Here is a 16,620-nt window from a genome sequence, read left to right as displayed (position 1 = left end):
AAACTCATGAAGTCATAAACAAGAGAGAAAAGTAATCAAAAATTCCACACAGTGCAACATTTTGTTTATAGATTTGTTCGATTATTTTACCAGGAGGGCCTACAATGAATGACCTTTTTTTTAGCCAAATTAAAAGCTAAATCCGTGCACTCACTAGCAATTATTTCTCAAAACTTTTGTTCTCGTTCTGTAGCAAACCAATTGTTCGAACTTCTCAAAAAAATTCAAATCGTATGGTTTGATATTGAAAAAGTTATCGTCGTTTTAAGTGCGTCCGAATATCTGTAGGAGTCACTGCGTACGTCCTTATAAATCCACGAAGAAAATTTGTTCGCGCATATTTATAACTACAAACAAATGAGCCACTATTGATAATCTATTTTATTTTTTTTCCGAAGTACGTCCCTATAAATGGGCAAACATTCTAACGAGTTCTACGCGAATATCTCAGAATTTCATAGTGTTTCATTTTGGGAACGTGAAAGAGATCTAACGATCGCACGCTTAGAAACGTTTCACTTCCGATCTATAAACATTCAGCTTCCACTTCAAGTTTTGCGAAAATACGTCGAAAACTATATGAGACTTGAGTTTAGAATAGACAGTTCACTTCGTTCACCTTACACGTATAATGGAGCAGCCTCGTTCGCATAAAATAAGTAATGTAGAAATAATAATATACAGCTACCCAGATAGCACACGACGTCTTAAAGACGTCTATTTTAAGTCTGAAAATCTTACGTCCTAAAAATACGTCTCTAAAACCATAAACAGTGTGGTTTTTATATAACCATAATCTAGCAGTAAATATTAGCATTGGTATTATTTGTTCGAGTTAGTGTTTTTGCTTCAATTTCAATTTCAATTTCAATTTTTCAATTTCAACTTCAACTTCGACTTCGATTTCAACTTCGATTTCAACTTCGACTTCAACTTCAATTTCAATTTCAACTTCACTTTCATTTTTATTGCAATTGTAATTGTAATTTTTATTACTTTTCATTGCGATTTTAATTGCAACTGTTAATTTTATTACACTATTTATGTCAATTCCACGTGCGTCCTTATATTATATTAAAGCTATTTTATTGGTTTAACTTTGAACTAGTTTTTGTCGAAATCTATTTTTACTCTTCCCTTCATTAATTTATGGACCTTTAAGACTTCTTAGGGACGTCTTAAAGACCTCCCGAATATCCTACGAACGTCTCCTGAACGTCTTTTAGACGTCAAGCAGACATCTTTAAGGCGTACTGTTTTCTAACACGTTTTCACAAGACGTTCAGGAGACGTTTGGAAGATGTTCGTAGAACATTCGGGACATCTTTAAGACATCTGAATGTCCAACTGCAGACGTCTTTGTGCTATCTGGGTATTTGTCTCGCGGAAGTAACTACTTTATAATTATTGTATAATTTGCATAAAAGAAAATTATCAGATTGTACGAGGCTCAAAATTCCTGTAATATTTCAGTGAATAGTAATTAAGTAGACTACGGATGTTTATGTGAATTTTATTTGTTGTAATCAAATTTTAAAGAAGAGGAATAAAATAGAATCTTATTTTTAGTGGCAATGGCCTTTGTAGATACAGAATTAATACAAACCGTATCAAATTAAATTGAACTTCGTATTCTAATATTGTTTGAAAATTTTCATACGCCATGAAGATCCGCAGTCTAGTAATTACATTTGAAAAATAATTATTTACAATAATTTACATTTCAACATTTTTCTCTCAAAACACACCACGATGCAATATAGCGTCATGAAAATAAATAATTAGGTGAGAAATAATTAGGTGAGAAATAATTAGAAAATAAATAATTTCTCTTTCATATAATAATTAGAATGCGGATTGTATGAATCAGTAAAAAGATTTAAACAATTTCAGAACATTATGATGAGTAGGCAACGGATTTCAATGCATTTATGATAAAAATGAGTAGCTGTAATTTAAAATAGTAAAAACATTTAAGAAATTTAAATATAGTGTTATATTATTTTCAACTGATTAAGAAACAAAATTAATTATCAAAAAAATGAAACTTTACTTGGTCTCCGTTTCTTGTGATCGATATAAAAAAGCTTTTCATAAAGATCCACAGTCTGATAATAGTTGATTAAACTTAGAAAAGTTGCTTGTCATTTTTTCGGTATAAACGTATTAACAATATACTGATACGAAATTAGTTTTACACCTGGGACACTGTAGTATAATTTGTTACGCTAGAACAATAATCCAGAAGATAATGTAAAACGTGTGGAACATAATAGGCAATTACATTTCTGGAAGTGCTCTTGGATGTTTCAAAGTATTTCTTTATAATTGGATTTAATAGCAATGTTTCTTCTTTTCGCATCTCAATTTTCGAAGGGATATAAAATTTGCAATTTGAACTATTTGGTCGAATTATAATCTCATCACTAGAGTGCGGATTTTATGCAATTATGACAAAAATGGGTACGTACAATTTAAAACAGTGGACATATTAAAAAGATTGAAGGCCACCAGTGCATTAGTTTCACCGTAATAATATAATTAAAAGAAGAAAGCAATTTATATTTGGCTTCTGTGCCTTGCAATCAATGCAGATATTTTTTATTTTGCATAAACATCCGCAGTCTACTCGTCACATACTCATCACATACTCCGAAAAAATCCAGGACCAGTACAGCAGAAGAAGTACTCTTCAAAACTCTGCTGCCGCGGAATATTATCCTTAAAATTACCAATACCAAAACAACTTACATGGAATCAACATTCAACATGCAGAAACACCATGCACAACGTTCCATCGTGAAAACTATTCGAGGAAACGGCGAACGAAAAAGAAAAACGTAACGGAGAGCGGTTTTCGTTTGTTGCTGTCACTCCGAATCGGGAACAGAACATGCAAAGATCGGGCTGGCAGATCACATGCAAAGAGGAAACGTTCGTTCCGATGGAAAATCAAAGTCCCCGCTCGCTTCTCGGTGGAAACACAATCTTTCGAACGCGATGGCGCGGTTTTCAAATCGCTGACAAAACTACAGAAACAACAACGGTGCGCGAAGAATTAAGACGGAGTGAGATCTCACTGATCCATTGGATTGAAAACAGAATCACTCACGAGTCGCCGAGGTTTGACAGTTGACGATAAGTACCGGGCCGCGCGATCCACCCGTGATTCACAAAACCGACGCGAGCTAAGAGCTGCTTCGAACGATCACCGAAGATCCAACGCGAGCCACTGAACACCGTAGCAGAACACTCGAATCCTTCGGGGCCGGTCGACATTAAGGAAGGAAGCATGCGTCGAGCTTCCCTTTCTCCGTAAAACTCTTCCAAACACGCGCGTGCACACCCACTTAAATACACACGCGGCGGCGCGCGTGCGCGCGCTCCTCCACCTCGACTACCTCGCGGAAGATCTTCGGCATTATTGAAACAAATTATTTGGGAAACAATCGTCAAGATAATACATTATCCTATTTGGAATAATCATAGGCTAGTTTATTTTCTATTAAATAACTTTTCTCATTTCATCTTTTCTTTGATCGACTCATTCGCGTACTCTCAGAAATTCTTATCCACTTCGTCTACTAAAGAAAATGTTTAAAATCGAATGCAGCCAAGCTTTAATCAATAAACTACAAAAAATAGCAAATCTAAATTTAATCATTAATTTAGGCTCTTCAATAACTTCTCCTCGAGGTAAAAAAAAATTAATTTAAAAAATACCGTAGAAAACACCAATTTATTTCATTTAAACGTCAAATGAAAATTAATTTTTTATAAGAAATAAATTATTTGGAATACAATTCTCATCTAAATAATACATTATCCTGTTTGGAATAATCGTAGGTTAGTTTATTCTATTAAATAACTTTTCATTTCATTTTTTCTTTGATCGACTAATTCGTACCCTCAGAATGTCTTTTCACTTCGTGTACAAAGAAAATGTTTAAAATCGAATGCAGCCAAGCTTTAATCAATACACTACAAAAAATAGTAAATCTAAATTTAATAATTAATTTAGCATCTTCAATAACCTCTCCTCGATGTAAAAACAAATTAGTGAAAAATATACCTAAGAAAATACTACCAGAAAACTTTTTTTATTAATTATTGCAGAATTGGGCATTGTCGAAATAAATTATTTTATAAACAATCGTCAAGATAATATGTTATCCTATTTGAAATAATCATACAGTGTACCACGAAACTACTCCAACACCCTTTAAAACAGAGTAACTTTTTTATAATCGTACCAAACGACTTGACTTTTTATAATCAATTAGAAGCATTGGTTTACGAAATGATGTGAAAAAAAGACTTTCCAAAAATTATAATATACAAAGTTACATGCAAAAATAAAAAAGGCATTTTCCAAAACTTTTTTATTTGGGCCCTTAATGAAAATTTAAATTATATGTTTTGTAGATCTATGTTTGTTATACACATATTGAAAATTTAATCGAAATCGATTAACATACACACGAACTACAAGCGGTTAAAAATGGTGAAAGTCATAGTTTTACACGACTATTGATCAGTTTCTGCTTAAATCCACAGAATCGTACATCTGTCGATGCGTGTCGTTTTATCCTGTGTCAACCGATTTCGATGAAATTTTCAGCATGTGTATAACTAACATAGATCTACAAAACATATATTTTCAATTTTCATTAAAGGCCCAAATAAAAAAGTTTTAAGAAATGCATTTTTTATTTTTGCATGTAACCTTGTAAATTATATTTTTCGGGAAATCTGTTTTGCATATCATTTCGTAAACCAATGCTTCTAATTGATTATAAAGAATCAGGTGGTTTCGTACAATCATAAAAAAGTTAATAGTTTGTACATTCACTGTATTTCTGCTAGAAAGGATTGTTATATTTCTACCTTCAGCTGAAATTGAAAATTTGTTATTACTCTTAAAAAAATAACATAAAAGCAAATATTTTTATGACAACGTGCCACAGCCCCATTGAACCATTCAACTTTGTCCTCAAAATATTTGACGTATCTTTCAAAACAACAAAGATATTTGAGGTGTAAACATTAGATGAATCACCCTGTATTATTCAATAGAAGTATTGGGTATTATTTCACACGCATTTCAATTACAAAAGCATTCGACGCTGCCCATCACTGGTCGTAACAATCCATTGCCGAGAGCAAAGTGACCGCGCCGCCACTGAGTTTATTGACGCGTGTCAAAGACCTGTACTTGTAAATCAATCTATCAATTACGGCAGAGGTCGGAAAGAGTTGCTCTTTTCGGTCGGCTTTTCGAGGGCTACCGCTCTTTTTCCGGCCGCGCGTCTCGCTCCCTGCGGCGACCCTCGCTTTCAAGCAAGCTCAGGCTCGTTCCGTATAAACTTGGCTACTGAAGGAACTACATATTGGGTTGGCAAATAAATTTGTTCGGTTTTTTACATTGGAATAAATCACAAAAACTGAACGAACTTAGTTGCCAACCCAATATATAAGGACAAAAACCTTACTAGATTTTTTGTCCTTATTTGAGCAGATTTTGGGCTGGGTGAGGGCTCATTCTGAAAAGGAAGGTTAAACACAGCGTGTTTTGCTCATGATTTAACGAGATTGTGTTTATATCTAATAGTATAATATTAGTGTCCTAAGTAGAGAAAAAAATCAAGAAAACACCCGCAGAATCTAATGTATTTTTCTGTCACTAAAAGACGTTTTCCTCTATCACAAATGACCCTTTGTGCAACTCAAAATATGCTCGTACATATAAGGACAAAAAACCGAAACCCGCAAACCCATGTTTCGACCCAAAATCTAGTCAGATCTTAGTGCCCTGCAAAATTTCCTGCAGAAAAGTCACGTGACTATACTTCCACCTTACGGCGACAGTAACTTGTTCCTCTCTCAATTCGTGTTCCCTTCCCTTATCTGGTGACTATGCGCGTGGGCGCAACGAATACTTCAGTTCCTGCTGATGTCTTTTGCACTGCCCGAAATTACTTTTTTTGGTGAAATCTTATAATTATGTCATTAGGACGAATAAAAGAAACCATTTACATGATTACATTCATAGATATATTATTTATCTACAGAAAAACGTAAAGTTATATGTATACACTCCTCAAAAGAATTAAGGGATCACTTGTGCGAACCCGAAAGATTGGTCCCACTTTACGTGATCAAAACTCCGTCAAAAATTGCCGTATCGATGTCGTGAAACAATGGTTTCAAAGCCTGCAACCTCTAGTTTCAGATGCTCTGTTTCAAATTGTTGCTATGTTGGTTTTTTACAAAGTTGTAGCGAGATGAAGACAACATTGACGGTTAAGATAAATTTTGTGCAACTATGAAACATCACACGGGGAGCAACAAATTTTTTTGATAAACCGCGTTAATATCATTTGGAAGGGCTATCTTTCGTGTGTAAATTCTGTGGTTGTTGAATATTGTGCGATTTTTTTTATTCGAGTTATTCAACAGGGAAGTAAATATGGGTTAAATTAAAAGGTTTACGAGAATACAAAATGACGCTTCAACATTGCAATGAGGAGTTCAGAAGCGGTCAATTGTGATTCCTAAAAGTCAAATCTATGTGTGTGTCCGGTGCCCAAAATGCATATTTTTACGTTGTCGAGTAATAATTTGTAATATTCGGCATATACCGCCTGTCACGAGGCATCCGAAGCAAGCATGATATCACAAGATAGCCGCCACTGACAGATTTTCGTAAATATTGAGAGATTTATCGTTCGAATAAAAAAAATCGCTCTACATCGACATAGCCAGGACATGTACAAAGGCGGTGGTGTGTATTTTTAGTTGATTAATTAATTATTTAAACACAAAAAATGATTCGAAAAATAATACAGCACCCCGAGGTTTCGAAATTTTGCACTAGTAGCACCACTGTCTCTTTCCTAAATTGCACGTTACAAATGTTATAAAAGGATACGGCTGATAATGCAGGTCGATATTATATTGTCCATCGATAATACAGTGTCCATCGTCCATGCAAACACTAAATTTATTGAACAAAAACACTGGAACGCGAAACGGCTATCTACCGACGTCTTGCTTACTTCGGTTGCCTCGTGACAGGCCAATATCAGTGGTGTTGGACAGGCAATATCTGCCGAATATTATAAATTACTCTAATAACGGTATAACGGTATAAGGTACGACCTGCATTATCAGCCGTATTCTATTGGAACATTTGTAACGTGCAGTTTAGGAAAGAGACAGTGGTGCTACTAGTGCAAAATTTCGAAATCTCGAGATGCTGTATTATTATTTGTGACAGGCGGGGTGTCTGCCGAATATTACAAATTATTCCTCGATAACGTAAAAATATGCATTTTGGGCACCGGACACACACATAGATTTGACTTTTAGGAATCACAATTGGACCGCTTCTGAACTCCTCATTGCAATGTTGAAGCGTCATTTTGTATTCTCGTAAACCTTGTAATTTCATATACTTATATGCGGATCTAGCGATGTGTGCGTGTGCCACCACACTCTTACACGGCCGCGCCGGCATCACAGTGGTCGATTTACTGCAAAACGTGGCCAAAAATCAAATCTTTCTTTAATTTATACGAAACTAAAATCAAAATCGCAAAAAAGTAAAATGGCGGCTGTAAAATCGAGATTGAACCTATGAAAACTGTCAGAATGGGACAAAACTTGGTGTTTTGGGGTTCCTGAAGTCGTTAATTATGAAACTGAAATTAAAAGAACAGAAAACAAAATGGCGGAATCAATACGGCGGATGTACGTAGTAAGAAAGTATTAAATATACAGCTGAAATTTGATACCTCAAGATTTTTTGTCGTGTTAAATGTGAATCTAATATCAAATTATACAATAAAGAACACAAGTAGCCGGCTAATTAGTAAATTGTAGAAGAAGAAATTCTTGTTTTAAATATGTGTTTTGAAGAATGGAAGGTTATAAATTAGATCAAATGTAAGGGAACCGATCAGCCGTTGGTCGAACTGTTGGTAAAATCTTACTTCAGTTCTGTTAACTTTCACAACCACTTTTTCCTGAATACATATATCAAATTTTGAAGCGTTCCTTTTTTATGGTCCGTTAATTGATAAGAACTTCTAAATTTCTTAGATAATAGTGCTTCAATAACTAAAAATATTATTTGGAACTCGCCGTGTAAATGATCCTTTATTAAAACAAAAAAAGTTCCTTCCTGGCTACAACTCTGACACCGGAAGCTGAAGAGTAGAAAAGAGACAGAAAAGACAATACGGAAGGCGAGAAATAGAATTTGAAAACAAAAGAGATCAACGAAGAAAGATGGATACAGAAACAGAAAACGTCGAAGCTGAAATGACAAAGAAACTAGCAGCAAATGCTTGAAATCGTTAAAATACCGGTTTCGGTATAACCGATATTCTACCGAAATCTTAATAAATATCGGTACTTTTCGGTTTTACTAATGCAAAAGATGCCCTAAGAAGCACGGTCGCTTAAACTAGTTAATACAGGGTGTCCCAAAATTCGTGAAAATCCCGAAAGGGGGTGGTTCCTGAGACCATTCTAAGAGACATTTTCTTTTGCACCAAAGTCAACTGCGGCTTTGTTTAGGAGTTATTAACGAAAAACACGGACCAATCAGAGCGCGCCCTGGGCCGCCGCGCCGTCACGATGCGATGTCACGGCGTACCGCGACACTCGCTTGCCAGCGCGGCTTGGCGCGCCGGGCCAGGGCGCGCTCTGATTGGTCCGTGTTTTTCGTTGATAACTCCTAAACAAAGCCGCGGATAACATTTTTGCAAAGGAAAATGTCGCTTGAAATGGTCTCAGGAACCACCCCCTTTCGGGATTTTCACGAATTTTGGGACACCCTGTATACACAATAGAAATACGGTCCGTCGTAAAACCCTCCGTGCGAAGGAACAAGCGCGATACCGGTATTTTAACACGATTTTTCAAATAGGTTTGATCTGATAAAAAGTTGATCAGTATTCACTTTTCTACAAATTTCAATATAAAAAATTGAGAAAAGAATTTTTTTTATAAAAAAAGGTCACTTCAATTTTTTAAATATTAACATATATTTTTTACTTCATAATATTGTAACTGGTATCGAGACGAATCCAACGACCTATAATAATATTACTTTAAACCATGAAATAAGGTCTAAATCACAAAAGGCGGGTTTCCAGCCCATGCAGTACATTACAAAAATTGCAAAAAAAACCGCTGGTGTACATCGGGGTGCCCGATGTTTGTTGATCCTACTAGGTGATAATGCAAACTAAAGGTGTGTACAAGTCACATAGTGCAAATCGATCTAAATCATAACTATTTTCCTAGGTTTCCAAAATTTTCGTATGAAATTTTGTTATATTTTATATATCACATTATCCATTGTTATTTGCATTTTATATAATGTATAAACATGATTTACTTATCTCCAGGGACACCCTCCATATTGTAGAATAAAAATTAGTAGCATATAATACAAATATATTCACTTCTGGGCACTTTTCTCACTCAACGATTTACTGTGCGTAGCTGCTACTTGAACACTTTCAGACTGAATTTCTCGCTCAGGTGGAAAGGTCAGGCCCTTTTTCCATTAACCATCCAATAGCCCAACTATCAGGGTAGCCAACCAACGGATACAAAACTCTTGATTTGAAAATTCATTTTTTAACTTCCCGATTTTATAGGGAAGTTATTGTAATGACCCCGAAAATCGAAAATCGATTTTTTAGCAGATCTTCACGTTTCATGGTCATTGCAGTCATTTTAGACTATTTTCAGCAAAATGTTCGTATGTGTGTGTGTGTGTGTGTGTGTGTGTGTGTGTGTGTGCGTATGTCTGTTTCTATGTGATCAAATTTTTCGTTAACGTTTTATAAAAAAGTAACAACGCGATCAGAATGATGAATGATGCAATCGATGTGCCCCGTCGTAACTTAGAGCTGATTAGATTTTGGTCCATATTGGTCAAGTAGTTTTTTAGGTTTTTAGTTTTTTTCGAAAGGAGTTGATTCTACAATGCAATTTATACGCGAGAACGTAAAGTTTCCATCGAAGAAACAAACGTAATTACACAAAAAATTTTTTTTTCATTTTTTTTTGTACCTTACGCTAATGTTTCCGCTTACAATAATCGAAAATTATCCCAATGCAAGAGTGAGTTAATCATCTCTACTCCCGAGAATACAGTTTCAAAGAATATCGATGAAAGTACAAAAAAAAATTTATATTACAATCTGTAAACAAACAATCAGTTCAAAACGAATTATTAACTGAGACTAAATTGAAAATTAATATAAACTATATGATAATTATTAATAACATTGATGTTGAAAACGGATTGGTTAATGGAGCACACATGCGGAATATTAAAATTTATTACTTTTCAAGAAAATACTAAAATTCCGTCTATATTGTGGTTAGATTTTCAATTGGCCAGAGTAGGAGTGAAAGTAAGAACTCGTTATCGTGATTATATGAAAAATGCAAATATTCATCAAAATTTAACACCAATAATAAAAATATCGAATCAAGTTCATATGTCGAGTGAGGAAAAATATCAAATCACACGTAGTCAATTTCCAGTGGTTCCTGCTGAAGCGATTACGATTCATAAAAGTTGTATGTAGCACTGAGCAGAGTTTCAAAATTGAGCGCTGTTTATATATTTTGGGACAATTTAAATTAACAGTATCGAAGAAAACCAAGACCAATACTGCAAACCCCGATAATAAGGAGTTGTATCGTTTTCGAAAAACTAATTAAGACAATTTATTTTGCAACATTAGTATGCTATAACAAGGAACCAAGCGAGCAATGAGACTGCGATGTTCGTTTAATGCGACGCCATATAGCAAACATTTTGATAAGTAGAAAACTATTGAATTTCCCTGAAAACGTATAATCTTATTAAAACGTACACTTAATAATGATAATAATATACTGCAACTAACGAATTGGGAAGTTCTTTGTGTGGCTCGTGGAGAGTCACACACCAAATCAAAAAAATCCTATCCGCGAGCTCGCGAAGCGAGCGAGCAAAAACAACCCTACTCGCGAGCGAGCGAAGCGAGCGAGCAACAATAACCCTCTAGTTTTATTTTTGGTCACGTTTTGGAGTAAATCGACCACTGTGCGGCACCCTTAAGGGAGTAGACTCCTTTTTTCCAGGATTGCAAGGGTGCGGGATTCGCGTTCTCATCGACTAACACATTAAAAAAATATGCAATATTTCGTTTAACAGTTTTTTGAGTATCTGAGGGGCAGGTTTAAATAGAACACACTGTATATATTCTAATATATACGTTTGTAGAAAGTATTTGAAGAATGTAGCAAATATTATAATACTGTTGTACACTTGCAGAGATATTACGATAATGAACTAGCGCACACACTTATCAAATGAAACTTAAAGGTATAACACAATTTTAAAACAAATACATATGTACAAGAAAGATATTTTCGTAATAAAATACTTCAAATTCTGTGCACACATGAAATCTAGACAAATATTATACATATACGATTACAAAAAATGAAACATTCATTGAACAAAAGATACACTGAAATAAACATTGCATTAGCACTACGTGCTAATGTGTTTCTTATAATAAAAGTGTTTCTTAATTTGCAAAATTGAATAGAAATTTTTAAACATATATACATTCTTATTAAACTGTGAATTTTTATGTAAAATAAAAATCGTCTATGTCACTTCTATGGACAACGAACCAAGTGGTATGTTGTTTCTATTTTTTAATAATTCTAATAAGTTGCAAATGGTACATCGATGTTTTTACACTCTCTTCAATTTCACTTATTAACTTTTTACATAAATGCATAAAATCCGCAGTCTGATGGTTGTTTAGTATATTGTTCGTATTTATCATATGATAATTCGTTCAGTATTAAGAAATTATTGTAATAAAAAAGTCATGAATATTGAAAGCTTGAGACGATAGCGATTAGGTGCATATGCCGAGATGCAACTGTGGATTGGTTAAAGATCCTGTATTTATTTAATCCGGAAGGGGTTTGACTGTTTAGTTACGTTTAAAAATATTTTGGTGACTGATGGGAAACGGCCGACGCGAAGAGAGAGGCACTTTATGAGAATGATAGAAGGTTGCTCCAGTTTCCCGTGGAGCATGCATCGTTTTTATAGTATCTTGCGGGTTTCAGGGATTTTGGAGCATCAGTCATTCTATAAGTGTGTCCATTCTTGTATCATTCATTGGGAAATATAACGGATCGAAACTTTTAATGTTTCTAAAAAATTTCGTGTGTCACAATACTAAACGAAATTCCTGAATTTGATCATGAAGCATTTCGTTGAAACTCGTATGAATTAAATGAGATAAACTTAAAAACGATAAGCGATTAACGCTTTTTGAGAACATGTTGTTGATTAACAAACAACTACATACAAATCGTTAGTAGATTGTACGAATTGTAATTGTTAGTGTGTAGATTTGAATGTTTGGAGATTTTGTGACTATGGGAAATCATAGTAATCCATTCAGAATAAGTATGTATAATTTCCTCTAATTTTATAAAAAATAATATTAAAATAATGGGTTTATTTTTTTGAAAGCGGGACAAAAGTTTTAAAACAAAAGGATTAAGTGGAAAGTAAATAACTCGCTAAAAAGTAAATAATTAAAAATGTTATTATTAGACTGCGGATCTTTATGCAAAATAAAAAAATTTCTTCCTTCTTTTAGTTGTCCTCTTATTAAGCTGAAATTAATACACTGATGTCCTTAAATCTTCTTAATTCGTCCACTGCTTTAAATTGTACGTGTCCATTTTCGTTATAAATCCATAAAATCCGCAGTTTAGTTATTATATACAATATTCCATGTTCCAATTAAGAGAAACTTTTTCTACGTAGCTTGCAATATTAATTAAAAACAGCAGTTAAATTTATGTTTGAATTAAACATCGAGGAAACCACGAAATGGTGCTAAATTATTTTCTGTGTACAATTAACTTTTCTGAGATATCAATAAAATAATGAAAAGTATTGTACTGACACAATGTACTTTAAACACATATGATTTGCTTTGTCCACGATTGAATAAGAACAGCGTAAGATAAACATCATTTCGCCTATATCTCTGGAATAATTAAAAAAGCATTCGTACACCCTTCAAAAACGAACTAATTTTTAAAATGCAGACCAAACGGCTTGGATTTTTTTTGAGATTTGAGGCGGATTAGTTTACTAGCTAATATGACTTATTACAGACACAGATAAAAAACTTGAAAATTGTGACCGTTACTTCTTTCTTCACAATTGCGATCAATAGCAATAAAAAAAAATTATTTACGTATTACCTACTAAAATAAACCCCTAAAAAAATTCTTCGTTTTTACATGATTTTGATATTTTTTCGAAATTCAGGGAAAAGTATTAGTGGACAAGCGATTTTAAAATGATTGAATTAATATGATTTAGCCCTTTGCACTCCTTTGTCGAGTGTCACTCGACATCAGAGAAAGGAAAGTGTAAATGTAAATACAACGGGTTCTTATATGTATTTGGCTCTTCCTTTATTTATTTTTTAGTTAAAAACACAAATATAAGTTCCACAAATATAAATTACAACAAAGTTTGAGAGCTACGGTGAATGTAAAAAGTATTCGTACGCCCTTTAAAATGGAATAACTTTTTTATAATCAATTAGAAGCATTGGTTTACAAAATGATATGCAAAAAAGATTTTCCAAAAATTATAATTTACAAGGTTACTAGCAAAAATAAATAAGGCATTTTTAATGAAAATTTAAAGTATATGTTTTGTAAATTTATGTTAATTATAAACATGCTGAAAATTTCATCGAAATCTAACTACTTTATTATTATTTACTGAATCTAACTACTATATTTTAAATTTACTTTAAGGGCCCGAATAAAAAGTTTTAAAAATGCCTTTTCTATTTTTGCATGTTCCCTTGTAAATTATAATTTTTGGAAAATTTTTTTGCATTTCATTTCGTAAACCAGTGCTTCTAATTGTTAATAAAAAATCTGGTTGTTTGGTACAATTATGAAAGAGTGATTTTATTTTAAAGGGCGTACGAATATTTGTTACACTCACTGTATACAATATAATTAGTAAACAAAATTGTTGAAAATATGTAGCAGTCAAGGAACTGTCCTTTGAAGTCATTTCAAATAAAACACTTAAAATCAGGGACCATAACTGTTATAACCAAAAAGAAAAAAATCATGGAATAACAAGTATTTCATCGACTAAAATCGTATTGGTTACAAATAAGAATTATATGTAACCGAATATTTTTCCTCTTGTTGGTAAATGTTATCGTTCAGAGAAATTCCTTTCAATCACTTATAACAGTTATCAATGAGAGAAATTTATTTAAATAGCTCATAACAGTTATCGACGGGAGAAGTTTATTTCGGTTCTCATAACAGTTGTAAATGCGAGAAATTTATTTCGATCGTTCATAACAGTTATCGATAAGACAAACTCATAACAGTTATTCGATGAGATAAATTTATTTCCATCGGTCATAACAGTTATTAATGAGAGAAATTCATTTTGATCGCTCATAACAGTTATTGATGAAGGAAATTTGTAACAGTTATTATTAAATAGTACAACTTTCAAATGGTAGACAATCAATTATTTCATAAATTTTTTATTCGTAAAATTAATTGCTACAATCAAAATTTAATGTGACAAACAAACAGATTTTGGGTTATTCTTATGCAGTGGCGTAACGAGGGGTGGCGAAAGAGGCGTCCGCCATGGGCGCAACTGGGTTTGGGGCGCAAAACGAAGAATACCGACCCGGTTGATCGTCGCTTGGACGTTTTTCAAATCTTGCAAAAAATTTACGAACTCTCATTACAAAACACGTATCCAAATCTAGATATAGCATTCAGGATTTTCATAACAATGCCTACCTGTAACAACAGCTTCCTGCAAACGTTCGTGTAGCAAATTAAAAATTGTAAAATCGTACCTTCGTTCTTCTACTGGACAAGAGCGATTAACAAACATGTCTGTAATATCAATTGAAAAGGATGTTGCCAAAACATTAAATTATGACGATACAATAGATGTGTTTGCAAATGAAAAAACGAGAAAAATTACTTTATAAAATATGCCGAACTGTTTTACGTTTTTGTATTATTTTAACATATACCTATGTTTTGTATTTCTTTTATTTTGTCGTCATTGAGTATGAATAAAAATTTGTTCTTATTTAGGTTATAGATGATTTATTCATACAAATACCTTGACAAATACATTGTTGCATATACATACAACTCATTTTGATGAGGTTAATTGTATTTAATATATTGCATTTAGCAAAATTTAGCTTGTTCCATTAAAATTTTTAATTTTTTTGTCATTATTGCGTTACGGGGAGGCTCAAGTTATGTAGACACTTGCCACAGGCGCTTCCTATCCTCGTTACGGCACTGTTTTTATGTGTGTTGATTCGTCTTGTTGTACGAAACGTTCTCAATGAATTTCACAGGCTTGCCCGATCCGAAAAAGAGTAGATAACTTAATAATTAAGTAAGCAACCGAACTGAATTTTCTCATCAATAATTATTATGAACAAGTGAAAAGAAATTCGATCATCGATAACTGTTATGAGTGATCGAAATGAACTTCTTTCATCAATAACTGCTTTGAGCAATCGAAACAGTTTTTCTTCATCGATAACAGTTATCGAGGAGGATCCAATTTTTTGGACACTAACAATTGTTATTCGTAACCAAAAAGTATAAAAATCGATATTTTTTAATAATTGTGTTCCTCGAATTTTTTTCTTCATGTTTTGTGTACATTATCTTAAATTTCAATAATAATCAACTTTTCATTAATGATTTTTATCGTAGATAATTTTAGAATAACTATTATACTTGATCCCTGCTGAAAATAGTACGAATTTGTTGGCAACAAAATTGAAAAATAATTCGAAGTGCAAAAGGTTAATATCATGCAATTTTTGCCTGAAACTTTCTTTTCATCCAGTGAATAATATGCGAGTTATGTTAGGTGTGTCTCACTCTGTATTTTCGGAACTGGAAGTAAAGGAAATAGTTGTCACTAAAATTCGGAAAATTTGAGTCAATGCCAGGTCAGTGTGACTTGTTTTCGTTGAAATCTATCCTCGGCTAGAAAATAGCTGTGGTTGACCTCTTGTTCTAAAGCAATCCTGCGCGCTAATTATTCTCAATTTACTGAATGAAACTGCATGTGTGTACAAGGGATTCGCGTATAAATGACCGTATCGTTCCAGTAAGAACCAATTTTAGCAGGTTGTCTTCGTGTGAGATCATCTCTTAAGAATTGTTTTCCTCAGTGGTTGGTTACTTCTCGCAGGCCAGCACGCCAAAGATTAATGTAACTCGGTATTAATTGTTACCTACTACATTTTTTAGGTAGGTGTTAATGGAATATTCAGCTAGCTGTCACTCTACGATGTTATTGCCCTAGATCAGTGCTTCCCAAACCGTGCGCCGCGAAGTGTATTTGGCTGCGTTGCAAAATAATTAAACTCATGTAAAAAATGAGTAAAATATGGAATAATATTCTGAATATAAATCATTAAAATAAAAACAATATAAAATGTTGCTATATAAAAT

The 16,620-nt window shown here is 33.4% G+C and overlaps 1 protein-coding gene and 1 long non-coding RNA gene across 3 annotated transcripts in view; one reads left to right on the top strand and one right to left on the bottom strand.

Annotated features, from left to right (window-relative positions):
* Nucleotides 1–3,331, bottom strand: part of Nkcc (sodium potassium chloride cotransporter) — a 93,984-nt gene extending 90,653 nt beyond the window's left edge. The window contains exons 1-2 of one of the 2 annotated variants that reach the window (XM_076429620.1): nucleotides 3,113–3,331; nucleotides 2,752–3,029 (exon numbers count right to left, since the gene is read on the bottom strand). In XM_076429620.1, coding sequence (XP_076285735.1) covers nucleotides 2,752–2,764 — 13 coding nt within the window. In that variant the 5' untranslated portion in view covers nucleotides 2,765–3,029; nucleotides 3,113–3,331. The remainder of the gene's footprint in view (nucleotides 1–2,751; nucleotides 3,030–3,112) is intronic. The other variant, XM_076429621.1, reaches the window with a different exon arrangement.
* Nucleotides 1–16,620, top strand: part of LOC143211706 (uncharacterized) — a 137,186-nt gene that overhangs the window by 80,435 nt on the left and 40,131 nt on the right. The gene's annotated exons all lie outside the window — the stretch shown is intronic.

Source organism: Lasioglossum baleicum, chromosome 8 (assembly GCF_051020765.1).
Source record: "Lasioglossum baleicum chromosome 8, iyLasBale1, whole genome shotgun sequence".
NCBI classification, from domain to species: domain Eukaryota; kingdom Metazoa; phylum Arthropoda; class Insecta; order Hymenoptera; family Halictidae; genus Lasioglossum; species Lasioglossum baleicum.
The sequence above is the reverse complement of the archived record's forward strand: the minus strand, read 5'-3'. Positions and strand labels throughout refer to the sequence as shown.